This window comes from Lepidochelys kempii, chromosome 2 (assembly GCF_965140285.1).
Source record: "Lepidochelys kempii isolate rLepKem1 chromosome 2, rLepKem1.hap1, whole genome shotgun sequence".
Lineage (NCBI taxonomy): Eukaryota > Metazoa > Chordata > Testudines > Cheloniidae > Lepidochelys > Lepidochelys kempii.
The window spans coordinates 190,893,274-190,917,265 of record NC_136381.1 but is presented as its reverse complement, the minus strand read 5'-3'; the positions used below and the strand labels follow the sequence as shown (position 1 = coordinate 190,917,265).

The following is a 23,992-nucleotide window of genomic DNA, read 5'->3' as shown; positions in this document are numbered from 1 at the left end:
CACCTTTATTTCCAGTCTGAATTTGTCTGGCTTCAACTTCCAGCCAATGGATTGTGTTATACCTTTCTTTGCGAGACTGAAGAGCCCATTAATAAACATTTGTTCTCTAAATAGGTACTTACAGACTGTAATCAGGTCACCCCTTAACCTTCTCTTTGATAAAATAAATAGATTGAGCTCTTTGAGTCTGTCACTGTCAGACAGGTTTTCTAATCCTTTCATCATTCTCGTGGCCCTTCTTCTTGAATTGTGGACGCCAGCACTGGACATGGTATTCCAGCAGTGGGCACAGAGGTAAAATAACCTCTCTACTACTTTAGAGTCTTCTGTTTATGCATCCAGTTGAACCTGGGTCTCCCACATCTCAGGCAAGTGCTCTAACAACTGAGCTAAAAATTATATGGGCACCACCACCCATAGTTCTCTCTCTAGGCAGATTTTGAATGGAACCTAATCTGGTAGGCAGCCTCTGAGCATGCCTACCAGATCAGACCCTGCATACAACTTAGGCAGCTGACCGCTTATCTTTCCCTGGTTCGTGAATTGCTCTAGGACTTAGGCATCTGGACACCTAAAGGGAGGCAGCTGTGCACATGCTCAGAGGTAGAAACATAGACCTAAGGAACTTCTACCCTGAAAACTTAGGTGCTGACTGAGTTTAGGTGCCTACCAGGTTTGGCAAGAGTTTGTGGATCGCAGAGGAGCCAAAACTGGGACTTAGGCACCTAAACTTGAGACTTAGGTGCCTGAGTCCCTTTGTGGATCTGGGCCATAGAGTTTGATGCCAGAAGGAATGACTGACACTTTCTGAGGATACCAGAGTTTTGGGACACCTTGCTACCACTTGTCTTTGTGTGAGGAAGTCTTGTCTGTGCCTGCCAGTAGTCAGCTCCTTACCTCCGCCAGCTACAAGCAGCACAAGCATTCCCCTCTTAGCCTACACAGGACTTGCAGTCCCTCTACAAGTTAGCAATAGGTACACTCCAACCTGACTCCTATAAGTGTCTCCTGGACAGTCCTTGATTCACTGGACACTCACAGAATTCCCAGATCCTCTGTTCCCAAAGGAATAATGCACCGTAGCATCTCAGTTAAGTAGAGCTCTGTTCTACAGTGTAACACCCAGCACTTAAATTTGTCTATTAAAAAAAGTAAGTAAAGTTCAACTAAGAACAGAGAGTTCATTAGTTCTGTTTGCTATCACTTGAAACAGAGTTACGTATAAAATTAAATCATAACACACATACTCTAGAGCCTGGACTTAACTAACAAGATTCCCTCCTGTCTATGAGGTTTATCTTACCCAAAGTTCTTCTCCTAGCATTTAACAGCCTGTCTGACTGAGAGCCTTTTTTCATGAAGGAAATCCATGGTCTGCTTACTTCCTAAGTGAAGGATTCAGCATGATCCTCTGTCTCCACCGTTATAGTCCAAAAATCTATTGTCTGCACTTGTAAACAGGATAACCCCCACTGCTTGTGTTTTCCTGTCTAGGGTCTCTCCTGGACACTCTGCACTCACTTGATTAGCATTTTGCTCAGACTGTAAATGGACGCCCATTGTGCACTCAGTTTATATGTAGACAGACAGATAAACATTTTTTGCCTAAAAGAAACTTGTTTAACAAGTTCTGGTGACTGGCCCTAACTCAGAGACCTTGTTTTTTGGTATATATAAGTAATTCTTTACACATTATCCATCCATACATTTCACAGTTATGATGACCAGTGTGACACAGGCTTTCAGTATAGACCTTTCATGACACACTTTGGCAAACAAATATGTAGATACCAGACCTAGGGAAATCCTGTAACTCATGCACCCCTGTATCCTCTGCCACATGGCACCAAGAGATCCCTGGGTCACAGTAACCTCCTGTATATCACTGGCCATCAAATTTCACACCGTTACCCCAATATTGAGCCCAATAACTTATCCCTGACTAAATTTGCAGAAGAGCATCTAGTCATGATTTAAAGACATCAAGAGATGGAGACTCCAATTCCCTTGGTAATTTGTGCCAGTGGCTAAAAATTGTTCCTTATTTCTAATTTAAATTTGCCTGGAGTCAGCTTCTAGCCATCGTTATGCCTTTCTCAGCTAGATTGATGAGCCCTTTAGTACCTAGTAGTTTCTCCCCATGAAGGTACTTACATGTTGACTTCAGTGGAGTTATATATTTACGCCAATGTTAATGAGGCCAGAATTTGTCTTGAAAGAGGTTGGGTTTTTTGGCACTGGTTTCACTGGGACCAGAATTTGCCTCTTGAGCAAGTTTTTCTTTATTTTATTCCATCCTAGCCCACCCCTTTCCAACCACTCATTGATTTGGGTTAAAACAGGCCACTTTATCTTAAAGTTATGTTTGCTGCATAGTGCTCATTTATATTTCCCCCCCCCACACACACACACACACACTTTTTATATCTTGACCTTTCATAGGGGTAAGGAAGTGGCTGTTGCTAATATGTTCACTTTGCCACCATAGTCAATGTTAATGCAAAGACTAATGTTCTCCTGCAGCTGTAGCGGTGATGTGTCATGCCTAGTGTTCTGTCTCTAAACAGAATTGGCTTTCTGTACTGCACTTACAGTGTGAATAATTTCACTGTTATGGTGCAATGACAGCTGAAGATGCTTGAAAAAAGAGAGAGAGGGGAAAATGTAATAAGTGAAAGCGTGGCAACAAGGCACTTATTGTCAGCATTACTATTAGATTTGAGGGAATGTAACATTTGATTGCCATACAGATCTTCTGATATGCAAGCGTATTATATGTCCATTGAGAACACGGTGATGTTAATTGTAATTGGTTCAAAATGCTTCAACACAGAGTTTATAGTTTGTCATTAGCTCCCCCGTTCTCTAGTTTCAAGGTTATTCTTTGAACATAATAAAATCTAAAGCAAGGAAAGCTAGTGTAAGAGCAACACAGACATTTTTATTAACTGTTTCATCCATGGAACAATCTTCCCAAATGCATACTTATATTTTTGCACTTACATCATATTTTTTAAAAACCACAGGTGTTTACAAAGTCCTGTTTGTGGGTCAGGGAAGGGGATCTGAATTCCTCTCTCTGAGCCAGCCCTTGAACGCACGTTGAGGGGGCTGCTGGCAGAGTTGTCTCCTTTCTGCTATGCTCCATTGGGGCAGCCGTTTAAGCTAACTGCAGCTGATGGTGCAGGTACCTGGCTGCCATTTTAATGATTTCAATGGACAAATCAATAGCATGCAGCAACACAGCAATCAGAACATAGGGCTAGGAACAAAAGGGTAAATGCGTGTAGTGCAGACACCTTGACATTTGGCCCAGATCCTCAGAGATATTTAGGTGCCTAGTTCTGGTTGATTTCAATGGAAGTAATGAGCCTAAAACCTTTGAGGATCTGTGTTTTAAGGGGAAAACCCAGACTGCCTCAGGAAATAGTTGTGGTGAGCAAGGTGGCACATTTCCCTTTGAAGCAGCACTTGGCTAATATCCCAACAAGATTTTATGGGGACAGAATCAGACTGAATAATCAGAGGGTTTTTAGGGCTGTCAATCTAACACCTTTCAAGAAACTGCAGAAGTGACTGCGTTCCAGAGAAGGGTGAAGTGATTTCTGTCTCCTTCATATATAAGTGAATGGTTTAGCGCTCCAATTCAGGCAACACTCCTCACGATGTCTATGGGTATTTTACCAAGATGTGGTGGTTAGATGCTGCTTGTAATTATTAGAACTGGGAGCACTGGCTGTTGGGAGTCTGAAAGGACAGGAAACAGGAATGGGGGGAAGTTGAGGAGGTGGAGTGAGAGCTACTGAGGGTGCAGCAGCAGCTTGGTTAAGAGGTTTCCACTTTAAAAATAAAGTCCTGTTAAAGTGTGTGAGTACCTTGCCTGGTTGCTACAACATAAGAGTAAGGAATGCAAGCGTTAAGGTATTCCTAGGGTTTCCATCAGCCCCAATCTGTGGCTCCTGGGAAGCTTGTCAGGCCTGGAGGTGGGCTTTCAGTGGGAGGAACTCAGTGCAGTAAAGGTAGCACTCCAAAGCACACAGAGGCAGAGGGCCCTGTGGCACCAACTGACCTATGGCTTGCAAGCACTGTCTGCACAAGCCCTCTGCGGAGAAAGATGGGCTGGGCTGGGTCTCATTGTTGAAATCCCCTAGGATTAATCCCTTATCTTTACTCACACTGAAAAGTGAGAACTGAGACTGAGTGACCGCTTCTCTCTCCCTTGCTCTAGGAAGGGAGCTGGGGAAGTAGTTTGCTTTTGTTGGGAATGCTTTACATCCCCTGCAAGGGGGCAGACTTATTAAATGTCACAGCTGGAGTGCTGCATCCCCATACCCTAGAACCAGACCACAGGGTTGTGCCTGCCCACGGAATGAGGTAAGGGAAGTGCCTGCTCTTGCCCCAAAGGGATGACTTTGAGATGTTAACCTTTGACAAGGCTAATATGACAGTCTGACCCCAACCCAACAAAGCACTTGATATTATTAGGGCTTTTTTTAGTAAGGCCTCATGACATTCTCATAAGCAAACTAGGAAATATGATCTAAATTAAATTACCATAGGATGGGTGCACAACTGATTGAAAGACTGTACTTAAGAGGAGTTATCAATGGCTCACTGTGAAACTGGGAGGGCGTATCTAGTGGGATCCCGCAGGGGTCCGTCCTGGGTTCAGTGCTATTCAATAGTTTCGTGAATGACTGGGATAATAGAGAGGAGAGTATAGATTGCTCTTAAATTTGTGGATGACACCAAATTGAAATCAACAAGAAATTCAATAAAGACAAGTGCGTAGTACTACTCTTAGGAAGGAAAAACCAAATACACGACCACAAAATGGGGAATAACTGGCTAGGTGATGGTACTGCTGAAGAAGATCTGGGGGTTACAGTGGATCACAAACTGAATGAGTCAGCAATGTGATGCAGTTGCAAAAAAAGCCTAGTTATTCTGGGGTATATTAAGAGGAATGTTGTATGTAAGACATGGGAAGTAGCTGTCTCACTGTACTTGGCACTGATGAGGCCTGAACAGAAGTACTGTGTCCATTTCTGGGTGCCAGATTTCAGGAAAGATGTGGACAAACTGAAGAGAGGCCAGAGGAGAGTAGTAAGAAACCTGACCTATGATGAAAGGTTAAAAAAAACCAACTGGGCATGTTTAGTCTTGAGAAAAGAAGGTTGAGAGTGGGCCCTGGTAACAATTTTCATATCTGTTAAAGGCTGTTATATAGAGGATGGTGATCAAATTAATTGTTCTCCATGCCCCATAGAGACAGAACAAGAAGTAATGGGCTTAACCTGCAGCAAGAGGAATTTAGGTTAGATATTAGGACAATCTTTCTAACTCTTTGGAACTATTTTTAGTCAGTTCTGCTTTAGGGAAACTATTTCCATAGCAGTCAGTGCATGTAAATGGTATTCTGTATGCACCAGGTGCTTCTACAGTGTGAGGCGGAAACTGAGGCCTGAGCATATTCAAAATAACATTCAGAAACACCACCCAGACACTGATTGTTAAATTGGAAGGAAATGCAAATGTGCACATAAAACTAACACCCCAATATGGAATTCAGTACATTGCAGTCAGTATGTAATGCCATTCACGCTCAAATGGAGACATAAATTACTGATATGATAAACTGTATCACTGGATCAGGCAGTATATGAAGTACCTGTACACTGTCTTCTATGTCATTGACTACGGAATTGAGTTAATCAAGCAATGAATCATATCAGTACTGAATTAAGTACAAGGTGCCAGGTCCTTCCCGCATTAACAGAAATTGTGTGTTGTGTCCAGCTGAGGTATAGCTGTGACCTCACTTATAAGAACATAGGATTTACCAGACCAGACCAGACCATCCATCATTCCTTCTAGTTCAATATCTGACTTCAAAGGAAGGCAAAAATTCATATATCAGTAGCTAGCCACTTATGCAATTCCCTTAATGGGGTGAAAAACTGTCTTTATCTCAGCAGAGATCAGCTTATGTTGTGAAGCATGAGATTTGATCTACAAATATTATTACTGGTCACGAAACTGTCCAGTTCCTCTCTAACTCCAGCTGCAGCATTAGATTCTCTGACCTTCATGGGCTTTGAATTCTAGGGTAGTGAATTTCCCAAATTGCTGTCTATGAAAGGGATGAAATGACTGAGACACATGAAAGGCCAGTGGAAGCCCAGTCAGTGTGTATGTGTAATCCTAGTATAACATCTAACTAAGGAACTGGTGTTTCTATAGCACCTGCCCCTGACTTTCCAGGAATGGTATGGAAAAAATGACACCAATCTTACTAGTAGAAGGATTAATGGGTAACAAAATGCCTACCTTAAACATTCTGCCTTGGGGTGGCACCACATCTTTCAGACCGTGTTTGGAAGCATCTTTATAGAGAGAGGATATTTCTCCAGAACTTTCACATGAGAGAGCTCCATTCTCCCCAAGATGTCACACTACGTGAATATAAATGCTAAGGTCATAGGGGGCTCAGAAGTAACAAAAATAGATAGCATTCAAGTTTTAATACTTCAAATTGCTTCCTCTTTGAGGAATTTCTTGCTAGAACTCCTTTTCCCTAACCTTCACTTCAGGGCCCCATCAGGTAGAGTCCTCTCCTTATGTGCAAACCCGTCTTTGTAAATCTAATGAAAGCAGACATCTTTCTGTAGATTTGTTCCTGTCATGTTTAGTTCATGGGTTTCAAACAAAGCTGGAGAGAGAAATATTACTGGCAAATAAACAAAAAAATCATTGCTGGTTGTAAAAAAAAAAAAAAGAGAGAGAGAGAGAGAGAGAGAGACACCATATTGAGACTGAAGTAACAGTCCATAAAGGAACCACTTTCTATGTGACATAAGTCAAGGTAAATTAACTATACAAGATATGGCTTTCATGCTGTGCAAACTAGCCAAGCATTAATATCATTGTGCTTGATTTTACAATCCGTGTTGAGCCCAAACTCCCAGTAACATGAATGGAAATTCTGAGTATGTCCTGCAGAAGTTAGATCTGAAAAAGATTTCATATGTCATCTAGTTTTCACCTCATGCCAATGAAATATTGTTCTTTCTATAGCGTGTTTTCTAATGCTTTGTAAAGTCTGGTTTTGAAATGTCTCAAGAAATGAGATTTCCACTGCTTCTGACTAGAGACTATTTCACAGTCTGATAGCTCTCATCATTAGAAATAGTCTAATTTTTACCTTTTCCGAGTTTCATCCATTGCTCCTTTATGTATCCCCTTGATGTAACACTCTAAAGAGTTCCTTTCTCTGCTTGAGAGTTATCTCATCCAAATATGTGTAGGCATTGTGTTTGGCTTTTATTTTGGAGGAGACTCCTTAAAATAGTTTTAAATCCTTTTGTCCCCTTCTTATTGCTATAAATGAAATTGATACCCTTGACTGAGCCAGCATTTGTGACACCACGTAAATCCCTTCTTTGACAAGGTCCCATTTTAGCTTTCCAACATGCAGTATGGCTATTTATGCAATTGTCAAAGTTCTTCATAAAGTCATATGACATTGACTGTAGGTCTTAGTAACCAAAGGTTGTACAGTCACATCAATAGTATCTGCAGCAGTAAGTGCAGATTAAAGAAAAGCCAGCTGCACATCCAGTCTGTCTCCCTTGGCAACGGCATCCTGCCAACAAGAGCACTGCCAAGTAAGGGCTGGAGAGGGAGGGACATGGATTACAAAATTAGGGATGGGCAAGCAATGTGTGAACTGGTAGCATTCAGACCAAAAAACATCTTGCAAATTCAGATTTCTTTCAAAAATATTCTTGAAATAGTTTTGCTTGTTCTGTTTCTTTTTGGATACTATTACAGACAGACCTATTTCTTTGATGTGGATGCTAAAATTTATGCCAAGGTGCTAGCAAACAGACTGTCATCTTGCCCAATTATGTTCACCCTGACCCATCTGGGTTCATTGCTGGCAGACTCTCTGGTATCAGAAGAACTCTAAACTTCATCTGTCATGTTAATTCTAGCAATTCTTCCTGTGTTCTTCTTTCTTTGGCTGCTGAAAAAGCCTTCACCTGGCCGCAGTGGGAGCACCTCAGACAGATTTTGGTAAAGCTGGCTTTTGGAAATCAGGTTTCTACAGGCATATTGGCCCTGTATACTCCTCTTTAAGGCTGCATGTCTGTCATGGAGGTCACAGAAAGTCACGGACCTCCTTGACTTCTGCAGTGGCTGGTGCTGGCTCAGGGGCTGCCTGGGTCAGCAAAGGCAGTAGTTTGGGTGTGTGGGACAGGGCTCAGGGTTGGGGCAGAGAGTTGGGGTGCAGGGCAGCACTTACCTGTGGGGGGTGGCTCCCCGGCTCCCACCGGCATGTCCCTGCAGCTCCTAGAGGTGGAGGAGCCAGGGGGCTCTGCTTGCTGCCTGTGCCTGCAGGTGTCCCCCACCCCCGCAGTTCCCATTGGCTGAAGTTCCTGGCCAGTGGGAGCTGCAGAGCCAGCATCTGTGGCGGAAGCAGTGCGCAGAGCCCCCCTGGTCGCCCCTCCCCTAGCCAGCCTCGCCAACCCTCCCCTCCCCCCCACCCCCATACCAGCAGGGGTCCTGGGCTGCGCACTGCTGCCTGCCCCCTCTCAGCACCAGCGGGGATCCCAGGTCAGGTGCTGTTGCTTCCCCCTCCCAGCATGGGTCCCAGGCCATGCACCGCCACCCATCCATCCTCCCCACCAGCACCAGCGGGGGTCCCGGGCCAGCCCCCCCTCAGCACTTGCAGCACCCCCAGACCGCCCCTCCCAGAGCATCTGTGGCTCCCCGGACCAAGTTTTAGAGAGGAGTGTATAGTAAAAGTCATGGACAGGTCACAGGCAGTAAACAAAACTTCACAGCCCGTGACCTGTCCATGACTTTTACTAAAAATACCCGTGACTAAAACGTAGCCTTACTCATCTTTGATTGTCTGCTTTGGTTAATGATCATCAATCACTTCCTTTTAATTTGTCTAGGGGTATAAGACAAGCCTTCCCCTTATCCTCTGTTTGTTTTGGCAATGGAGCCATTTGCAATAAATATGAGAAACCACCCCTTGTTAAAGGGCAGCAAAACATGCTAAAAATTATAGACCAGTTGATTTGGAATTTGGGCAGGTATCCGGCTTCAAAATAAACTATAATAAATGTGAAATTTTAGAAATTAATATTCCCAAAAGGGTCAAAACAAACTGTTGTCAGCTATATACATTTAAATGGGTAAAGCAATCTTTAAAATAAAATAATAAAATACATGGGGGAATGGAACAAATATGAAATTTCTCAGCTAGGTAGGCTAGCCTCGCTGAAGATGAATGTCCTCCCAAAGTTATTTTTGTTTCAGTGCATCCCTGTTGGTATTCCTGGCATGACCGTAAAACATGACAGGATGCATTTTTAATGTAGATAGTTAGCACCCTCTTCTCAAACCTTGTGCCTCTTGTGGCAAGCTTATGCTTGTGAATGACCCACACTCCAGTTATCTGGGAGAATCTCACATGAAAAACCTCTGCCAAATTTGTTGGAACTTTAAACCTCGCACAAAGGAGAACAGAGCAATCAGACTTAAAGCTATCCTAAAGGAAGCTGCTCTTAGACCAGCCTTGGAACTTGGTGCAAAGTACTCCTCCGGCACTGTTCTCCACCCCCGGGCTGAAGAAGAAGCACAAAAAGAAGCACACTGATAGAGGGCACTCGCCAGTGCCAAAGAAAGGCAAGCAAAGGGAAGGCAGTGGAGCACGACCCACTTCGGGCACTCCTCCACCCCAGGTCCCATGGTAGCACCATAGTCTACTGAGGGACCCTCTGCCGATGGCAGGAAGTCATCGCGGCACCTGCGGAATTGCAGTGCCTTCAACCCCGGAGATCTTTGCAGCAGCAGCCAGACTCAGTCTACCGGTCATGCCGACCCCATTAGGTCAGCTGCCAGCTTTGTCGTCCTTGAGCAGGAGAGAGCACAGAAGAAATATTATGTGCCAGTCAGTGGGTATGAGTATCCTTACTCTCACCCCCCTCCTGAGTCCCTCGTCATATTGGTGGCTAACAAAAGGGACAGACAGGGCCCGCTGAGCACTATGCGCAAACAGAAGGATGCAAAGAAACTTGATCTGTTAGGGAGGAAAGTTTATTTGACAGGCGGCCTACAACTATGTATCTCAAACCAGCAAGCCTTACTGTGGAGATACGACTACAATTTGTGGGACTCTGTCCAAATTTAAGGACTCCATGTCTTAAGACTTATGGCAGGAATTTTCAGCCATCTTAGAAAAAGGAAAGAATGTTGCCAGAGCCTCTCTCCGGGGGCACTGGATGCAGCAGACACGGTGGCCAGGACAATGGCCTCCATTGTCACCATGAGATGATGCTCCCGGCTGCAGTCATCGAGACTCACTCAGGAGATCCAGCAGTCTATCCAGGACCTCCCTTTCGAGGCTCCTCACTATTTTCAGAGCAGACGGACGCGAGACTACACAGCCTGAAGGACTCAATGGCTACCCTCAGGTCCCTGGGCCCCTTGCTCCGTCCGCTTTGAGGAAGCACTTCAGGCCTCAACAGTCGCCATGCTTCTTGGCTCCGCCTCTGAGACAGGACCCCATAAGAGAAAAGAGAGAGGTTACAAGCGCTGTCAACCATTTCCGTTCACCTCAACCTCCCAGCCAGGGTCACACAGGTACTCAGCTGAGACAAAGCAGGCTTTTGAAAGTGCGCCCAAGGGCGCTGTACCAGTTCCCACTTCAGATCCTGCCTCCCCTTTATTTTTGGGCCAACTGTCCCACTTCAGCCTGGTGTGGTTCTGCATAACATTGGACTCCTGGGTGCTAAATACAGTGGCGATTGGTTATATCCTGCAGTTTTCATCCACCCCTCCTTACCACACCCCATCCCAGTCCCTCTTCAGGGACCCTTCTAAGAAGCAACTCCTTACCCAGGAGGTGCAGACCAATGTTCCCTCTAATTTTTGACAGGCCGTGTGGGCAAAAAATTTCTTCTGTGCAAATGTTTGTGCGCGCGGTATTTCGCCGTGTGCACAGGGTTTAGGATCTGTGTGCATGCACACACGCACAGCTTAGAGGGAACAGTGGTGCAGACACTCCTACAGACGGGGGCCGTGGAGAACTTACATCAAAACTTGAGAGGGAAGGGGTTTTACTCCCGTTATTTCCTAAGCACAAAGGCCAAAGGGGGCCTTTGTCCCATATTGGGCCTCTTTCAACTCAACAGATATCTCAAGAAACTGAGGTTTCGTATGGTCTCCCTGGCCTCCATCATCCCCTCCCTGGCTCCAGGGGACTAGTATGCTGACCGCCCTCAACTAGAATGATGCTTACTTTCACATTTCTATCTTCAGTGGCCACAGATCATTTCCAGTTTACCACTCTTCCCTTTGGCCTGTCCGCAGCCCCACGGGTTTTCACAAAATGCCTGGCAGTGGTAGCTGCCTTCCTCAGAAAGCAAGGTGTTCAGGGATACATGTACCTCACTGACTGGCTGATCAAGGGTTGTTCAGAGGCTCAAGTAAAGAACAGCATCAACTTGGTCCAAGCCACCTTCCGAGCGCTGGGCCTAATGATAAACGAGCAAAAGTTGACCCTTATGCCAGTTCAGAGAATAGAGTTTATTGGGGCACTGCTCAATTCGACTCAAGCGAGAGCCTTCCTTCCAGAGGCCTGGTTCCGGACCATGTCGGACCTGGTATCCAAGGTCCAACCAATTACAACAGACCAGGTTTGCCTCAAGCTACTGGGGCACATAGCCTAGCCCATAGTCTAGCCCAGACGTGGCCAGCTTCATTTTACTCCCTGAACAGACACCACTTGGACTTGGTGCTTACTGTTCCAAACCCAGTCCTCATCTCCCACCACCACCTCTCCTCCCCACTCCTCTCCCAAAACAGCAAGAATGAATTTTCTAAGGAGACTGAGGGTAGCAAATTGCTTGGGCTATTCCAGCACCCACAGTAAGTGAGGAATGCCTGAGACGCTATATCCAGACATAGACTGGCTGGGATTCTCTCATGTCAGGTTGCAGTGCTCCTCTAACACTGAGACCCATCTTGGTGCATACTGTCTGAAAGCCAATTATTTTCCCTATTCCTTTTGGGGAACACTTAGCGTATTGAACTAGGCCAATATTTGTGCTGCTTGGCCAATGTATTCTTCCATTCACCCATCCTTACTGCTCGTGTAACACAAACAAAAGAATATTACCAAGCTGGCATTAAGAATCAGGAGGTTGATCTGTGTTTTCAATATTTAAAAAAAATCAAAGTGATAAAACATAAATCATAAAGTTATCACCAAAGAGAATAATAAAATCTATGCGGTGTTTTGACTCCAAAGAAAGGAAGAGAATAGGGTCAGTATTTCATTTTACATATTTTTCTCTGACAAGAATTTTAATAGTCCTATAAATAATCAAATGAAGGTATAACTATTCTTAGAGGTACAGAATCGGGAGCTAGGTTTGTAAAACCCATCTGCATGCTAAAAGCTAAATGATATATCAGAGCAGGAGCATTCTGCCTTGAAACAGAATATTAGGCAGTCTCACAAGGACGTGCAGCCGTGGAGCTTGTTGCTGTTTTGTTCCCAGCAAACTAGAACAGACAGTGATCCTCTGTAGCATTTGAATAGAATTGTGCCAGACAGACTGTATCTGGACTTGATAGAAGAGCAAGCTGGAATACCAGCCAGCCATTCAGTCTGCTTGCTGAGAAAGCAAATGGTTCAATAACTAATAAGCTTGCTTTGCGTTTGCAATGGTATTTCATAAAGGAGCCACAAGCCTTTTATTTTACATCTCTGGAAGACACGCCTCCCTAGTCTGTGTCTGTCTTCATTCCTCCAAAGGAATTCCAACATTAGCAGCAAACTCTCCTCAGTGGAACTACCTCATTAATTAGGAGATGGTAGCATCTTTTATTTTTTACGCTGAAATACGAAGCTTCCAAGTCTGCATGGCGTGAGCAGGTGAGGATGTCTGCTGACAAGTCCAAATGATATTTTCAGGTAAGTGATTCCCTATTACAATCAGATAAAAGTCGTCATTTATTTTTCTCCTCAGTAATTATTGTGCTATTAGATTGTCAATGATCATTTTCACAAGGATCAGAAGTCTGCATGTATTTAAATGAATGGGCATCTATAGCATTTTTAAAGCACCTATTACCATAGTATCTGTCTGCCTTTGTGTGCAGCATAAAAATGAATGAGAAGATATTATTTTATTTGTAATACCTGGTGTTATATCACTTGAAAATCTAAAATTAATTTTTGCTTATGGACAGACTCACTTGAAGCCTTTGATGGAAATGACCCTTACCAGCAGTGATGGTTGCTCTTATAATAATTTAAATTGTTAAAGGGCTGGGCATAGTTGCTTTGTGCAAACTCTATGGCAGACTCTTATATTCTCATACTGTGTCAGTGTCTTCTGGTTGCTCTTAGTTTCTCTATGTGATTTCCAAAACTTCTGTTCAGGCTATTTTATGTTATTGCTGTTAGATTAATTGCACTCCTTTGTTATTCCTGGTGTTTCACTTTCTGTGTCATAGATTTTAATCAGACCTTGAATACAAAAGTAGGGTTGAATTTGTAGTGTAATCCATAAAATATTAACTGCATTTCCCTTCTCCTCTGACCAATACCTTGAAAAAAAAATAGAAAAGAACGTGTAATGGCACGTTTGAGAACTATTGCATGGCATTCTCGGACTCGATGTAAGATGGTGTGAAGAAAAACAGCTTATGTGGAAGTAGCCTATTTTTTGGTCAGTTCCTCCATTGCTCATGGTAACTGAAATTGCTCAACCCTTTGCTTGTACAAATGTTACTCTACATTGTTTACATGAAGAACAGGAGGACTTGTGGCACCTTAGAGACTAACCAATTTATTTGAGCATAAGCTTTCGTGAGCTACAGCTGAATGCGAGCTGTAGCTCACAAAAGCTTATGCTCAAATAAATTGGTTAGTCTCTAAGGTGCCACAAGTCCTCCTTTTCTTTTCGCGAATACAGACTAACACGGCTGCTACTCTGAAACCTGTCATTGTTTACATGGAAATCCTATCATTTATTTGAAGCATTCATGCAGCATGTAAACAATAAAACATACCAAAAAATTACGTGAACAAAAGTTATAGAATATTGCAGGTTATACAGTTTCCATATTTTAAAAGTCACTGTTTCTACTTTTGTTGTTGTGAGCTGAGATGCACATGACAAAAGAACAGGATAATGCAGAAGGTTTTCACTACCAAAATGTGTTATTTCAGTTGTTTTGAACAGTTTTTATCAAGTGCTCTCTTTACCATTTAGTAATTCAAGAATGTTAGAGGCACAATAAGGTTCAAGCACACTGTACTCTGCCCAGGTATACATGCATCCAAGATATGCTTTTGTAGTCTAACTGGGATCTGTACATTCCCCTTGTAGAACTGTTCCTTTTGCTTCCTTTGCCCAAGGCGATCTGAGATAACAGATCCAGCAGTAGGTGTAAATACAAAGCTGTTCCTGACTTCCCACAGCAAAGATGTTTTTCAAGCACAGCTCAGTGAGGCTCTGTTTATTCTGCTGCTGGGTCTACGGTGGGGAGGGCCAGAATAGGAATCTTTGCTTCCAAATGCCAGACTGAACTCTTTGTGGATAATCATTCACCATGAAAGATGTTAATATGGGGCTCAAAACTTTTCACTATATCTTATGCAATTAGGGCTTGGTCCAAAGCCCACTGAAGTCAGCGGGAGTCTTTCTACTGACTTCAGACCACATGTTGCATAAGATGCTGTTGTTTAAAGATTCTACCTAACATCTGAGCTGACTCCAGTAACATGCACAGACTCTCATGTAAGGCTAATAAGCTATTCTTTACTTTTGAAGAAGTTAAAACTATTTACCAGCTACTGTTAGTAAAGTATCTAATGCAACCTCTGGCTGTGTTAATTCCTGAGCAGACCCCACCCCTCCATGCAATGGAACCCTCTTAAGAGGGGGGCAGCAGGGGCAGTGGACAGCTCAGGAACCGTGTCAGCATGGCTTCACCAGACCTGTGCCAACAGAGCCAGGAGAGAGCAGCAGAACTGAGGCTCAAGACCCAGCAGATTAGATACCCAAAGAGCTATAAGTTCTGGGGACTGAACCCCCAGCTTCTTCTGATGGGGAGAAAGCAGGCTATTCCTTTCCCTCAGTGAAAGTATTCAGAAGAGGCTCCAGAGCAGTGGTTCTCAAAGCCTGGACCTCTCTCCTTTAGTAATGTGGGAAGAACAGGGTGATCACAACCTCTTGACACCTGTTCGCATAATGAGCCCCAGGCAAAGACCCTTGCTCTAGAGGAATTTCATCATTTTCTTCCACATAAACATATCCCTTAGCTCTTCCTGTGAGTTTTTCCATGGAAGGGAGCAGTTTCAGTGTAAGCCTAGATTTGGCCCTCTGTATTGGCGATTTATCAAGATTTGGTCCACTGTATCCTGGTAAAGACTCTTATTGGTTTCATCTGCATATATCATCCTTTTACTGCACTATTTTTCATATTTGAGTGAATTCATTTTGGACTTAACGTACAGTACTTGGACAGTGCTCAAAGTATTATGCAAGAACAGAGTGATGTTGTTCCCACTGCCAACATACGAGGTCCATCAACATTCTTGTTAGGATTGAAGGGTTTTTAACAGAGCTATTGAATTAGGCTCCAAAGCTCAGACTTGATGTATGACACAAATAAAATCTTTTGGCCATTTCTGAGCATGAAGAATGCAAAAAGAAAACAGGAATTAGTTTTGAGTTTCCATGGCTTTCCAACCCCATAAATCCTAGGAAATGAATTCCCCAGTCTGCTGGATATGAGAAGCACCTGTGTGCACACACTTACTTTTTACACGCATGAGGAGGCCTATTGAAGTCAATGGGCCTTATGTGCATAGAAATATATGTGCTTAAATCTTTATCAGACCAGGGCCTAAATGCTCCAGCATCTTTCAACATAACAGCATATTCAATATGTAGATTAAAAAAAAATCTTGTGCCTTCAAGTAATTGTTTTTCAGATTTGTCAGAACTCTCCTCAGTTGTCATGTTAGGGCAACATCACATTCTTCCAACTCACCTTTCCTTATTTTAAAATTATATAATCCCACATCTAAAAATATTGGATGCCTTGTAAATTGCCTCAGTGTTTTTTTTTAAGGTGACTTTACGTAGAAAAGAGATGGACTGTCAGGAAAGAGAACAGATTTTTCCACTTATTCATGAATATCTGCTAAAATCCAGAGTGAGTCCTCATTAAGCTATATTTTGCTAACCTTCTGTCTGAGCATCTAAAAGCTATAGGGACAAATTCTGCTCTGATTTACACCTTGTGAAAATCAATGGGAATTCAGTGTCGGACTGCCTTTTGTGCTTTCAAAAATCTCCCCTCTCAAAAATGAAATGTACCTCACCTCCATGCTGCAGTTCTGTTGACTGCTTTCTTTTGTCACAGTTTATAAATAATATCTTTCATTTCTGCACGGGATACTACAGTCTAGTTTTGGTGTCAAATGTTCACACTCAAAGCTCTGTCTTGATATTTTAGCAGTGTGTGTAGATGCATTTGTGTTCATTGTTGAGATGAACCATTGTTTTATCGAGGACAAGTGCATAGTATGTACAGCAGTGGTCCCCAAGCTTTTTACCTCATGCCCCCACTTACCCCTGTTTGTGCCACCTCGCCCAAGCCAGGAGTGGGGCTGTGGCTCTGGGAGCAGGGGGACACGGACAGGGGTAAGGGAAGCCGAGGCTGGGGCCACAGCTGGGTGCAGGGGCAGAGCTGAGGCTGGCAGCCTGGGCTCCAGGCCACGGCCAAGAGCGGAGCCTTGAGCTGGCAGTCGCAGCTAAGAGCAGAGCCCTGGGTATGGGGCTTGCGGCTGGGACCCCTGGCACAGTGAGGGGACAGGGCCAGGAGCAGAGCTGGCCTGGGCCCCAGCTGCACCCCCCCGAATCTTCCTCTGCACGTGTCCCATAAATTGGGGACCTCTGATGTACAGAGACTGTGGAGTTCAGGTCTGTGGTATGGCAAATAGGAGAGGACACTAAGGATATGTCTACACTGCAGCTGGAAGCATGCCCCTGCAGCCCAGCTAGACAGACACATTCTAGCTCTGCTTGAGCTAGTGCACTTGCGCTAGCAGTGTGGACCTTGTGGCATGGGCTAGCCACCTGAGTATGGACCCAGGGAGTAGGCCAGGCTTATACTCTGGTAGCTAGCCCAAGCCATTTCACATTCCACGCTCTTTCTAGTGCACTAGCTTGAGCAGAGCAAGTGTGCGCGTGTCCATCTACCTGGGCTGGGAGGCACGCTCCCAGTTGCAGCATACCTCTATCTGTAGCATTAGTGTATGGACTCTCACAAGGATGGGGCTGATCATTGTTGAAGCCTATCATATTTTCTGAATCCCATTTTAAAAGGTCCATGGTACAGACACAAGTCCCCATTTAAACTGGAGGCACGTGGCATCAGACCTTGTGCCCATGCAGAGCTTTCAGCACCAACATTTTCAGCGTCTGCCTCTCAAGCTAACGGAGAGCCTCCTATAGTGGTATACTAGCTCTTACGCGGTACCTTAGATCTCAATGTGTAAGTATCATTATCCCCGTTTTACAACTGGGGCATGGACAGTGGCAGAGCCAGAAATAGAACACAGGTCTCCTAGCCACTAGGACTCTCTGGCTCTTGCAGTATTTAGACTTCTGTCTTCTTAGTGTCTGATTACATTGCCCTCTGGTGGCTGGAGCTCTAATGCAGTTTTGGCATTCTGTCACTAGATGGCAGTGGTACGTATACGTGCTGGGCAGTACACTGTATACTCCCCCAGATAGATGAAGCTGTGCCTTGAGCAGCTGGAGTCCATATCCAAAAAAAGGGGAAACCTGTCCTTAACTACAATATGTGTGCATACCGACATATGCCGTGGTTAATATCTGAACTGTACATCTAAGCATCAGGGATAGAAACTAGGATCTTCAGAGGTTCGCCTTTAGTTCAATGGGCAGTTTCTGCTGGTGGAGCAGAGGAACTATGGGTTAGATGGCAATTATAGAGTTCTGTGTTTTGTGGACATGGAATCAACCCAGACTGACTGTTGCCCAAGTGCTGAACTGGAACTCCAGCTGCTGGAGCTCTGTTTAAATGAGGAGGCGGTGGTAATGTAGTAAGAATGTAGTAAGAGCTGGTTGAAATATTTTTTCAATGAAAAATGGCTTTTAAACCAAAATATTTGTTCTGGTTTTCAACCATATAAAGCTTTCGGTGTGAAGTAGTTTTCAAAAATTAGTTTTTGTAATTGACAATTTTTGAAAGCCAAAGGTTTTGATTTTTGGTTCTGTTTTGTATTGGAAAAAAAAAAAGTCCTCGAAAAATGAAGTGTCAGTCCTATTACTTCCTCTGACTGGGCTACAAAGGTTATAAATCCTAATGTCTGGCAACATTGATTCATAATTAACTTAAATGATAGAGGTATGTGTTTTTGGAGAGGAAGACCAGAGGTTCTAGCTCTGCTGCTTTGTGTGCAGCATAGCTGGCAACTATGTCCTTTGTTAGAAATTAAGAAAAATCCAATGTACAGTGAAGAGTGTGGCTGGAGGTTGTTATTCATGCTACTTCCAAAATTAACAGGAGTTCTATCATAACACACTTCACCTTATGCGTTTAGAGCAGTACCCCAGAACTTTTCTGAAACATTATCTCCAGAATCCAAAACAAATCTTCATTCTTCCCTTTTAAATTGTTCCCCTGCAGCTACTTGTCTTGGCATGAAATATTAGCCATTTGATCACTGAACTATCTGCCTTGACCTTGACCTCACAGTATTTGCGGTCAGAAAAATTTCCCTGCATTTCACTGAGTGGTGCTCCATTGGTATTCCTGTCTGTTAGAAGCATCTCATTGTTCCACAATAGTATATTTTTTCACTTTGATCAAGTGTCTTCCTTTCTGGTTAGGGGTGGAGAGCAAGATACCAGGTTGGGGCTTATCTGTGAAGTTTATTTATTTATTTTATTTCAGAAGCAAAAAGCATTCGCTGACATCTGTGTCAGTCACTAGAAGGTGCTGAGTTATTTGTAGGGCTGTGAAGCCATTAAAAAATGTATCGCCATTAATCTCGCAATTAAAAAAAATTGATCGCTCTGTTAAACAACAATAGAATACCATTTATTTAAATATTATGGGCTGTTTCTACATTTTCAAATACATTGATTTCAATTACAACACAGAATACAAAGTGTAGAGTGCTCATTTTATATTTATTTTTGATTAAATATTTGCACTGTAAAAAAGAAATGTATTGGATGAATTGGAAAATACTAAGTACTGTAGTGCAATCTCTTTATCATGAAAGTTGAACTTTCAAATGTAGAATTATATACAAAAAACTGCATTCAAAAACAAAACAATATAAAACTTTAGAGCCTACAAGTCCACTCAGTCTTACTTCTTGTGCAGCCAATCACTCAGACAAACAAGTTTGTTTACATTTACATCATCTGAGTCAGATGCCACCAACAGAAGGTGGATTTGGGTTCTGTAGTTTCCGCATCAGAGCTTTGCTCTTTTAAGACTTCTGAAAGCATGCTCTACACCTAGTCCCTCTCAGATTTTGGAAGGCACATTAGATTCTTAATCCTTGGATCAAGTGCTGTAGCTATCTTTAGAAATTTCACATTGGGGTCTATGCATTTTGTCAAATCTGCAGTGAAAGTGTTCTTAGAACAACCTGCTGGGTCATCATCCGAGACTGCTATAACATGAAATATATGGCAGAATACGGGTGGAATAGAGTAGGAGACATACAATTCTCCCGCAAGGAGTTCAGTCACAAATTTAATTAACACATTTTTTTAACGAGCATCATCAGCATGGAAGCATGTCCTCTAGAATGGTGGCCAAAGCATGAAGGAGCGTACAAACGTTGAGCATATCTGGCACATAATACCTTCCAATGCCGGCTACAAAAGTGCCATGCAAACGTCTGTTCTCATTTTCAGGTGACATTGTAAATAAGAAGCGGGCAGCATTATCTCCCATAAATATCTCCCACTGTTTCTCTTAGCCACTGGCTGCACAAGAAGTAGGACTGAGTGGACTTGTAGGCTCTAAAGTTTTACATTGTTTTGTTTTTGACTGCAGTTATGTAACAAAAAAATCTATATTTGTAAGTTGATCTTTCATGATAAAGAGATTGCACTACGGTACTTGTATGAGGTGAACTGAAATACTATTCCTTGTATCAGTTTTACAGTGCAAATATTTGTAATAAAAATAATATAAAAGTGAGCACTGTACACTTTGTATTCTGTGTTGTAATTGAAATCAATGTATTTGAAAATGTAGAAAAACATCCAAAATATTAACAGTGCAATTAAAACGGCGATTAATCGCGATTAATTTTTTTGAGTTAATCGCGTGAGTTACCTGTGATTAATCGACAGCCCTAGTTATTTGTATTACAGTTTTATACACTGTATTTTAAAGTCAATTTGTTGACCTCCTGTATAGGTAGCAACACATACTGAGTGAGCATGAGTGGAGGGATAAGGCAGTTTAGGGTGGGGAAACTACAATGAGGCAGTTCTAAGCTGTATGGGTTACGTGGCTTGTGATCAACTAGCATGTGGTAGGCAGGAGGAAAAAGTGCTACTACTTTGGTGGTTGGGTTTTTTTTAATGTGTTTTTTTGTTTGTTTGTTTGAGGGGTTTTTTACTTTATATCTACTAAGTCCTTTCTTTTCAAGGGCTCGGGATGGGCATCCTTTAGTATGGCATTTGTATAAAATCAAAATAACTAATCCCAGCAGTGTCCAGGGACCCCAGTGGAAGTTATAATGCAGCATCTTCCTTGATGCTCATGAGCCCCATTCTACAGAGGTTTCACTTTTCAGTGGTGAGAAATTACTCCCAAGTGAATTAACATCAAAATGGCTTTTAATAGTGCTCGCATAGGAGGTTGTGTGGGTGTCCCACACTGCTGGCTGGAAGGCTTAAAATTGCAAGGATTAAAATGGATTAATTTGGTGTCCAAGACGTTCAAAACACTTGGCTCAGTGGGCTGGTTATAGGCTATGGAGCCTTTCCTCTCAGGATCACTGGTTCTAATGCCAACCAGTTTAGTACTGCCATCTAGTGGTGGCCAATGGCCTCTTAAAAATGAATTGGTTTTCTCAGTGCATTTCTAGTGGGCAGGCATCCACAAGGTAGTTGACAATTTCAGCAAATGGAGACATGGCATCAGTGTGGTTCCTGCAAGTTGTAGTGACATAGGGGTACATCAGCAGAACAGGGTAAGGGCTTCTACTGTTACTGTTATCTGGATTAGAGATAAACACAAGAATTCACATTGCCGGTGTTACTTTTCATGAGCTAATAGTCACTTCCTGGGCGGTGGGAAGGGCAAAAGCCTACAGAGAACCCCAAATTCCACAACATGTACAAGCACAGGAAATGATAATTCAAACATCCCTATAAAAGTTAAAACAGAGGTTGACTGTATTGGGTCAAAATTGGAAGCCTATAATACTGTAGTTTCAAAACTGTGGTCTTTTGAATTTGCCCATGTTAGAGTGTTTGAGTGTTTTGCACTTCTCAGACACTGTAGATAAAAGGCAAGATTTTCAAAAGTGACCAGTGATTTTGGGTGTCTCAATTTCTTTGTGCCCAACTTTAGACACGTTAAAGAGATCTGAGTTTCAGAAAGTGATGAGCCATCCACCTGCTCAAAAAATCAGATCTCTTTAAGGAATCTCCAGTTTGGCACTCAAAAACAGAGACACCCTAAATCACTACTGATGCTTAACAATCTTACCCAAAGAACAAGGAAGCTAAAAACCGCAACAGGCTCACAACAAAGTGGGAAGCTGTCTGGAAGGGGGTGCTCCTGGGCACAAATAAAATTGAAAATATGTTGATATAATTGCAACCCCCTAGGGGTACACTCTAAAGCTTCTATTGACCGGGCACATTGGACACACCGGGGGCTCCTCAGATCACTCCCCACCAGCTCCCTATGTGCCACCTTCCCATTCCTATCTATTTCAGGGACTCCTCCCACCCCTCCACCACATGTTAGGGGCTATGTGTGATGCCTATTCCCCCTTCTACTACATGCCAGGAGCCCACCACAGATCTTGAAGCCCAGCAGGTGGGAAACTAAGGTGGCTTTAAACCATTTTTGCACCTCCAGATCCTGGGCTGCTCCAGGGGCTAGAGTAGCCCAATTACAGCACCTTCTGCAGGCAACTCTGAGTGGCAGCACTGCCTGGAATCTACATGTTCCAGCCCTGCCCAGGACACACCCCTCCTCCTACTCCCAACCCTGCGTCTGGCCTGACCCTTATGCTAGGGTCAGAAGGCAACCTTACAGCTGCCTTCCTGAGTTCCCACACTGGAGGAATCCTCCCCCAATAAGAACTAGGGCTTTCAGAGTTCCTTTAGGCTCTCTTTCCCTTGTCCCTTCCTTCTTGATTTCTTAGAGAAGGAGGTGAAGATTACAGTTAGTCGTGAACTTTTCTGCTGCACTATAACTTAATGCTTTGGTGTCTTCCTAAGGCTCTCACTGCAATCTCTTTACCTAATGTATGCGTGCCTGACAAATTATAGTGAACTAACTTATAAAATACCATGAAAGCTTGAAGAAGGAAAGCATGAGCACACAATAATAGGGATTTTAGTCTGTACCTCTGTGGTTTTCATTTCAATACCTTTCTGTGTCCTTTCCTCAAGGTGTTCTACTGATCTTGGCACTGACAGAAGAGCTGGTGTTTGCTGTTCAGATACTGCCTCCAAGTGTATCGTCTCGGGGCCTCCTGACAGACACTACCGCTATCACAGCCATGGGGATAACACCTCGACACAAAGGCCATCGCACGACAGGACCCGTTCCCACAACTAGTCATTCAACTCGCCCAATGGAGATACCTGCTCCTACCATTGACCAGAAGCAAGCAACCAGCAGCCATCACGCTGGCAAAATGGAAACATATCATTTATACAACCAGAGTGCTTTGTATTCAGGACAGACTCGCCCAAAGGGGAAAATATTTCAGATTTTCAAAGGCAGCTTCACAGAATCTACAGAGCCTTACCTAAAGACAGCACTGCACTCTCCCTTTCCTACTTTGAGGCGCCCATTCACTAACCATCCATTTCAGCCCCAGATTGCAGCCTCCAATGATCCCAATAGTACCAGGCCAGCAACGACGACAGACGCAAGCTCTTTTCTTCACAGCAACACCTTGGAAGGCCTTAAAAAAGCAGAGCAGGTAAATGGAACATGGCTAGTTATGCAGAGAGCAGATCTTACCCCCCCAACAGCTGGCCCATCGACTGATCCCAAAACAGTGTCGGTGCCTTTTAAATCCACACACTATGATATATGGGATATCCTGAGCAAAAATAACTCTTGGGTAACCTTGAGTCCAGGTACAAATGTACCTTTGTTTGCCAGCCCTGGAACTGCAACAGCAGCAGGTCATTCAGTTCAGACCAGCTTTGATGTCAACATTTCATCACCTACAATGGGAAACCCTAAAGGAACCTCCATGACGCAGCATACCATGGTGAATAATGCTGCTTTATCCAACCAGGCTCTCTCCACAGCACCCACCACAAGGTTGGCTGGCTCCATTTCAACAGCTGGCTCCACAGCAACGGGAAACTTTCTAAACAGACTGGTGCCTGCTGGAACCTGGAAGCCTGGCATGCCTGGGAATATTTCCCATGTCACTGAGGGGGATAAACCCCAGCACAGAGCAACCATTTGTCTCACCAAGGTGGACATTGCCTGGATCATTCTGGCTATCAGTGTACCTATATCTTCATGTTGTGAGTTAATTACTTCTTTTCTTTTTTCCTTCCTTGAGATACAAAATGTGTGCACGCCTGATGGGACAAGTATTGGCTGGGGAGCTTAGCACTGGCGGTGTAACACATTCATATGAAACAGATGACAAGCAATGTTCAGATAAATAACACATTCT

General features: G+C 43.5%; 1 protein-coding gene and 1 long non-coding RNA gene across 14 annotated transcripts in view; one reads left to right on the top strand and one right to left on the bottom strand.

Annotated features, from left to right (window-relative positions):
• Positions 1-23,992, top strand: part of TMEM108 (transmembrane protein 108) — a 389,399-nt gene that overhangs the window by 344,425 nt on the left and 20,982 nt on the right. For 12 of the 13 annotated variants that reach the window (XM_073333193.2, XM_073333196.1, XM_073333192.1 and 9 more), the window contains one exon: positions 22,737-23,837. In XM_073333193.2, the coding sequence (XP_073189294.1) occupies positions 22,737-23,837 (1,101 nt within the window). Of the gene's footprint in view, positions 1-12,619; positions 12,998-22,736; positions 23,838-23,992 lie in introns of those variants that run through there. The other variant, XM_073333202.2, reaches the window with a different exon arrangement.
• LOC140907384 (uncharacterized) overlaps positions 10,108-23,992 on the bottom strand; it is a 108,330-nt gene continuing 94,445 nt past the window's right edge. The window contains exons 4-6 of the long non-coding RNA XR_012157480.2: positions 23,099-23,257; positions 11,318-11,552; positions 10,108-10,568 (exon numbers count right to left, since the gene is read on the bottom strand). This is a non-coding gene — a long non-coding RNA (uncharacterized LOC140907384). The remainder of the gene's footprint in view (positions 10,569-11,317; positions 11,553-23,098; positions 23,258-23,992) is intronic.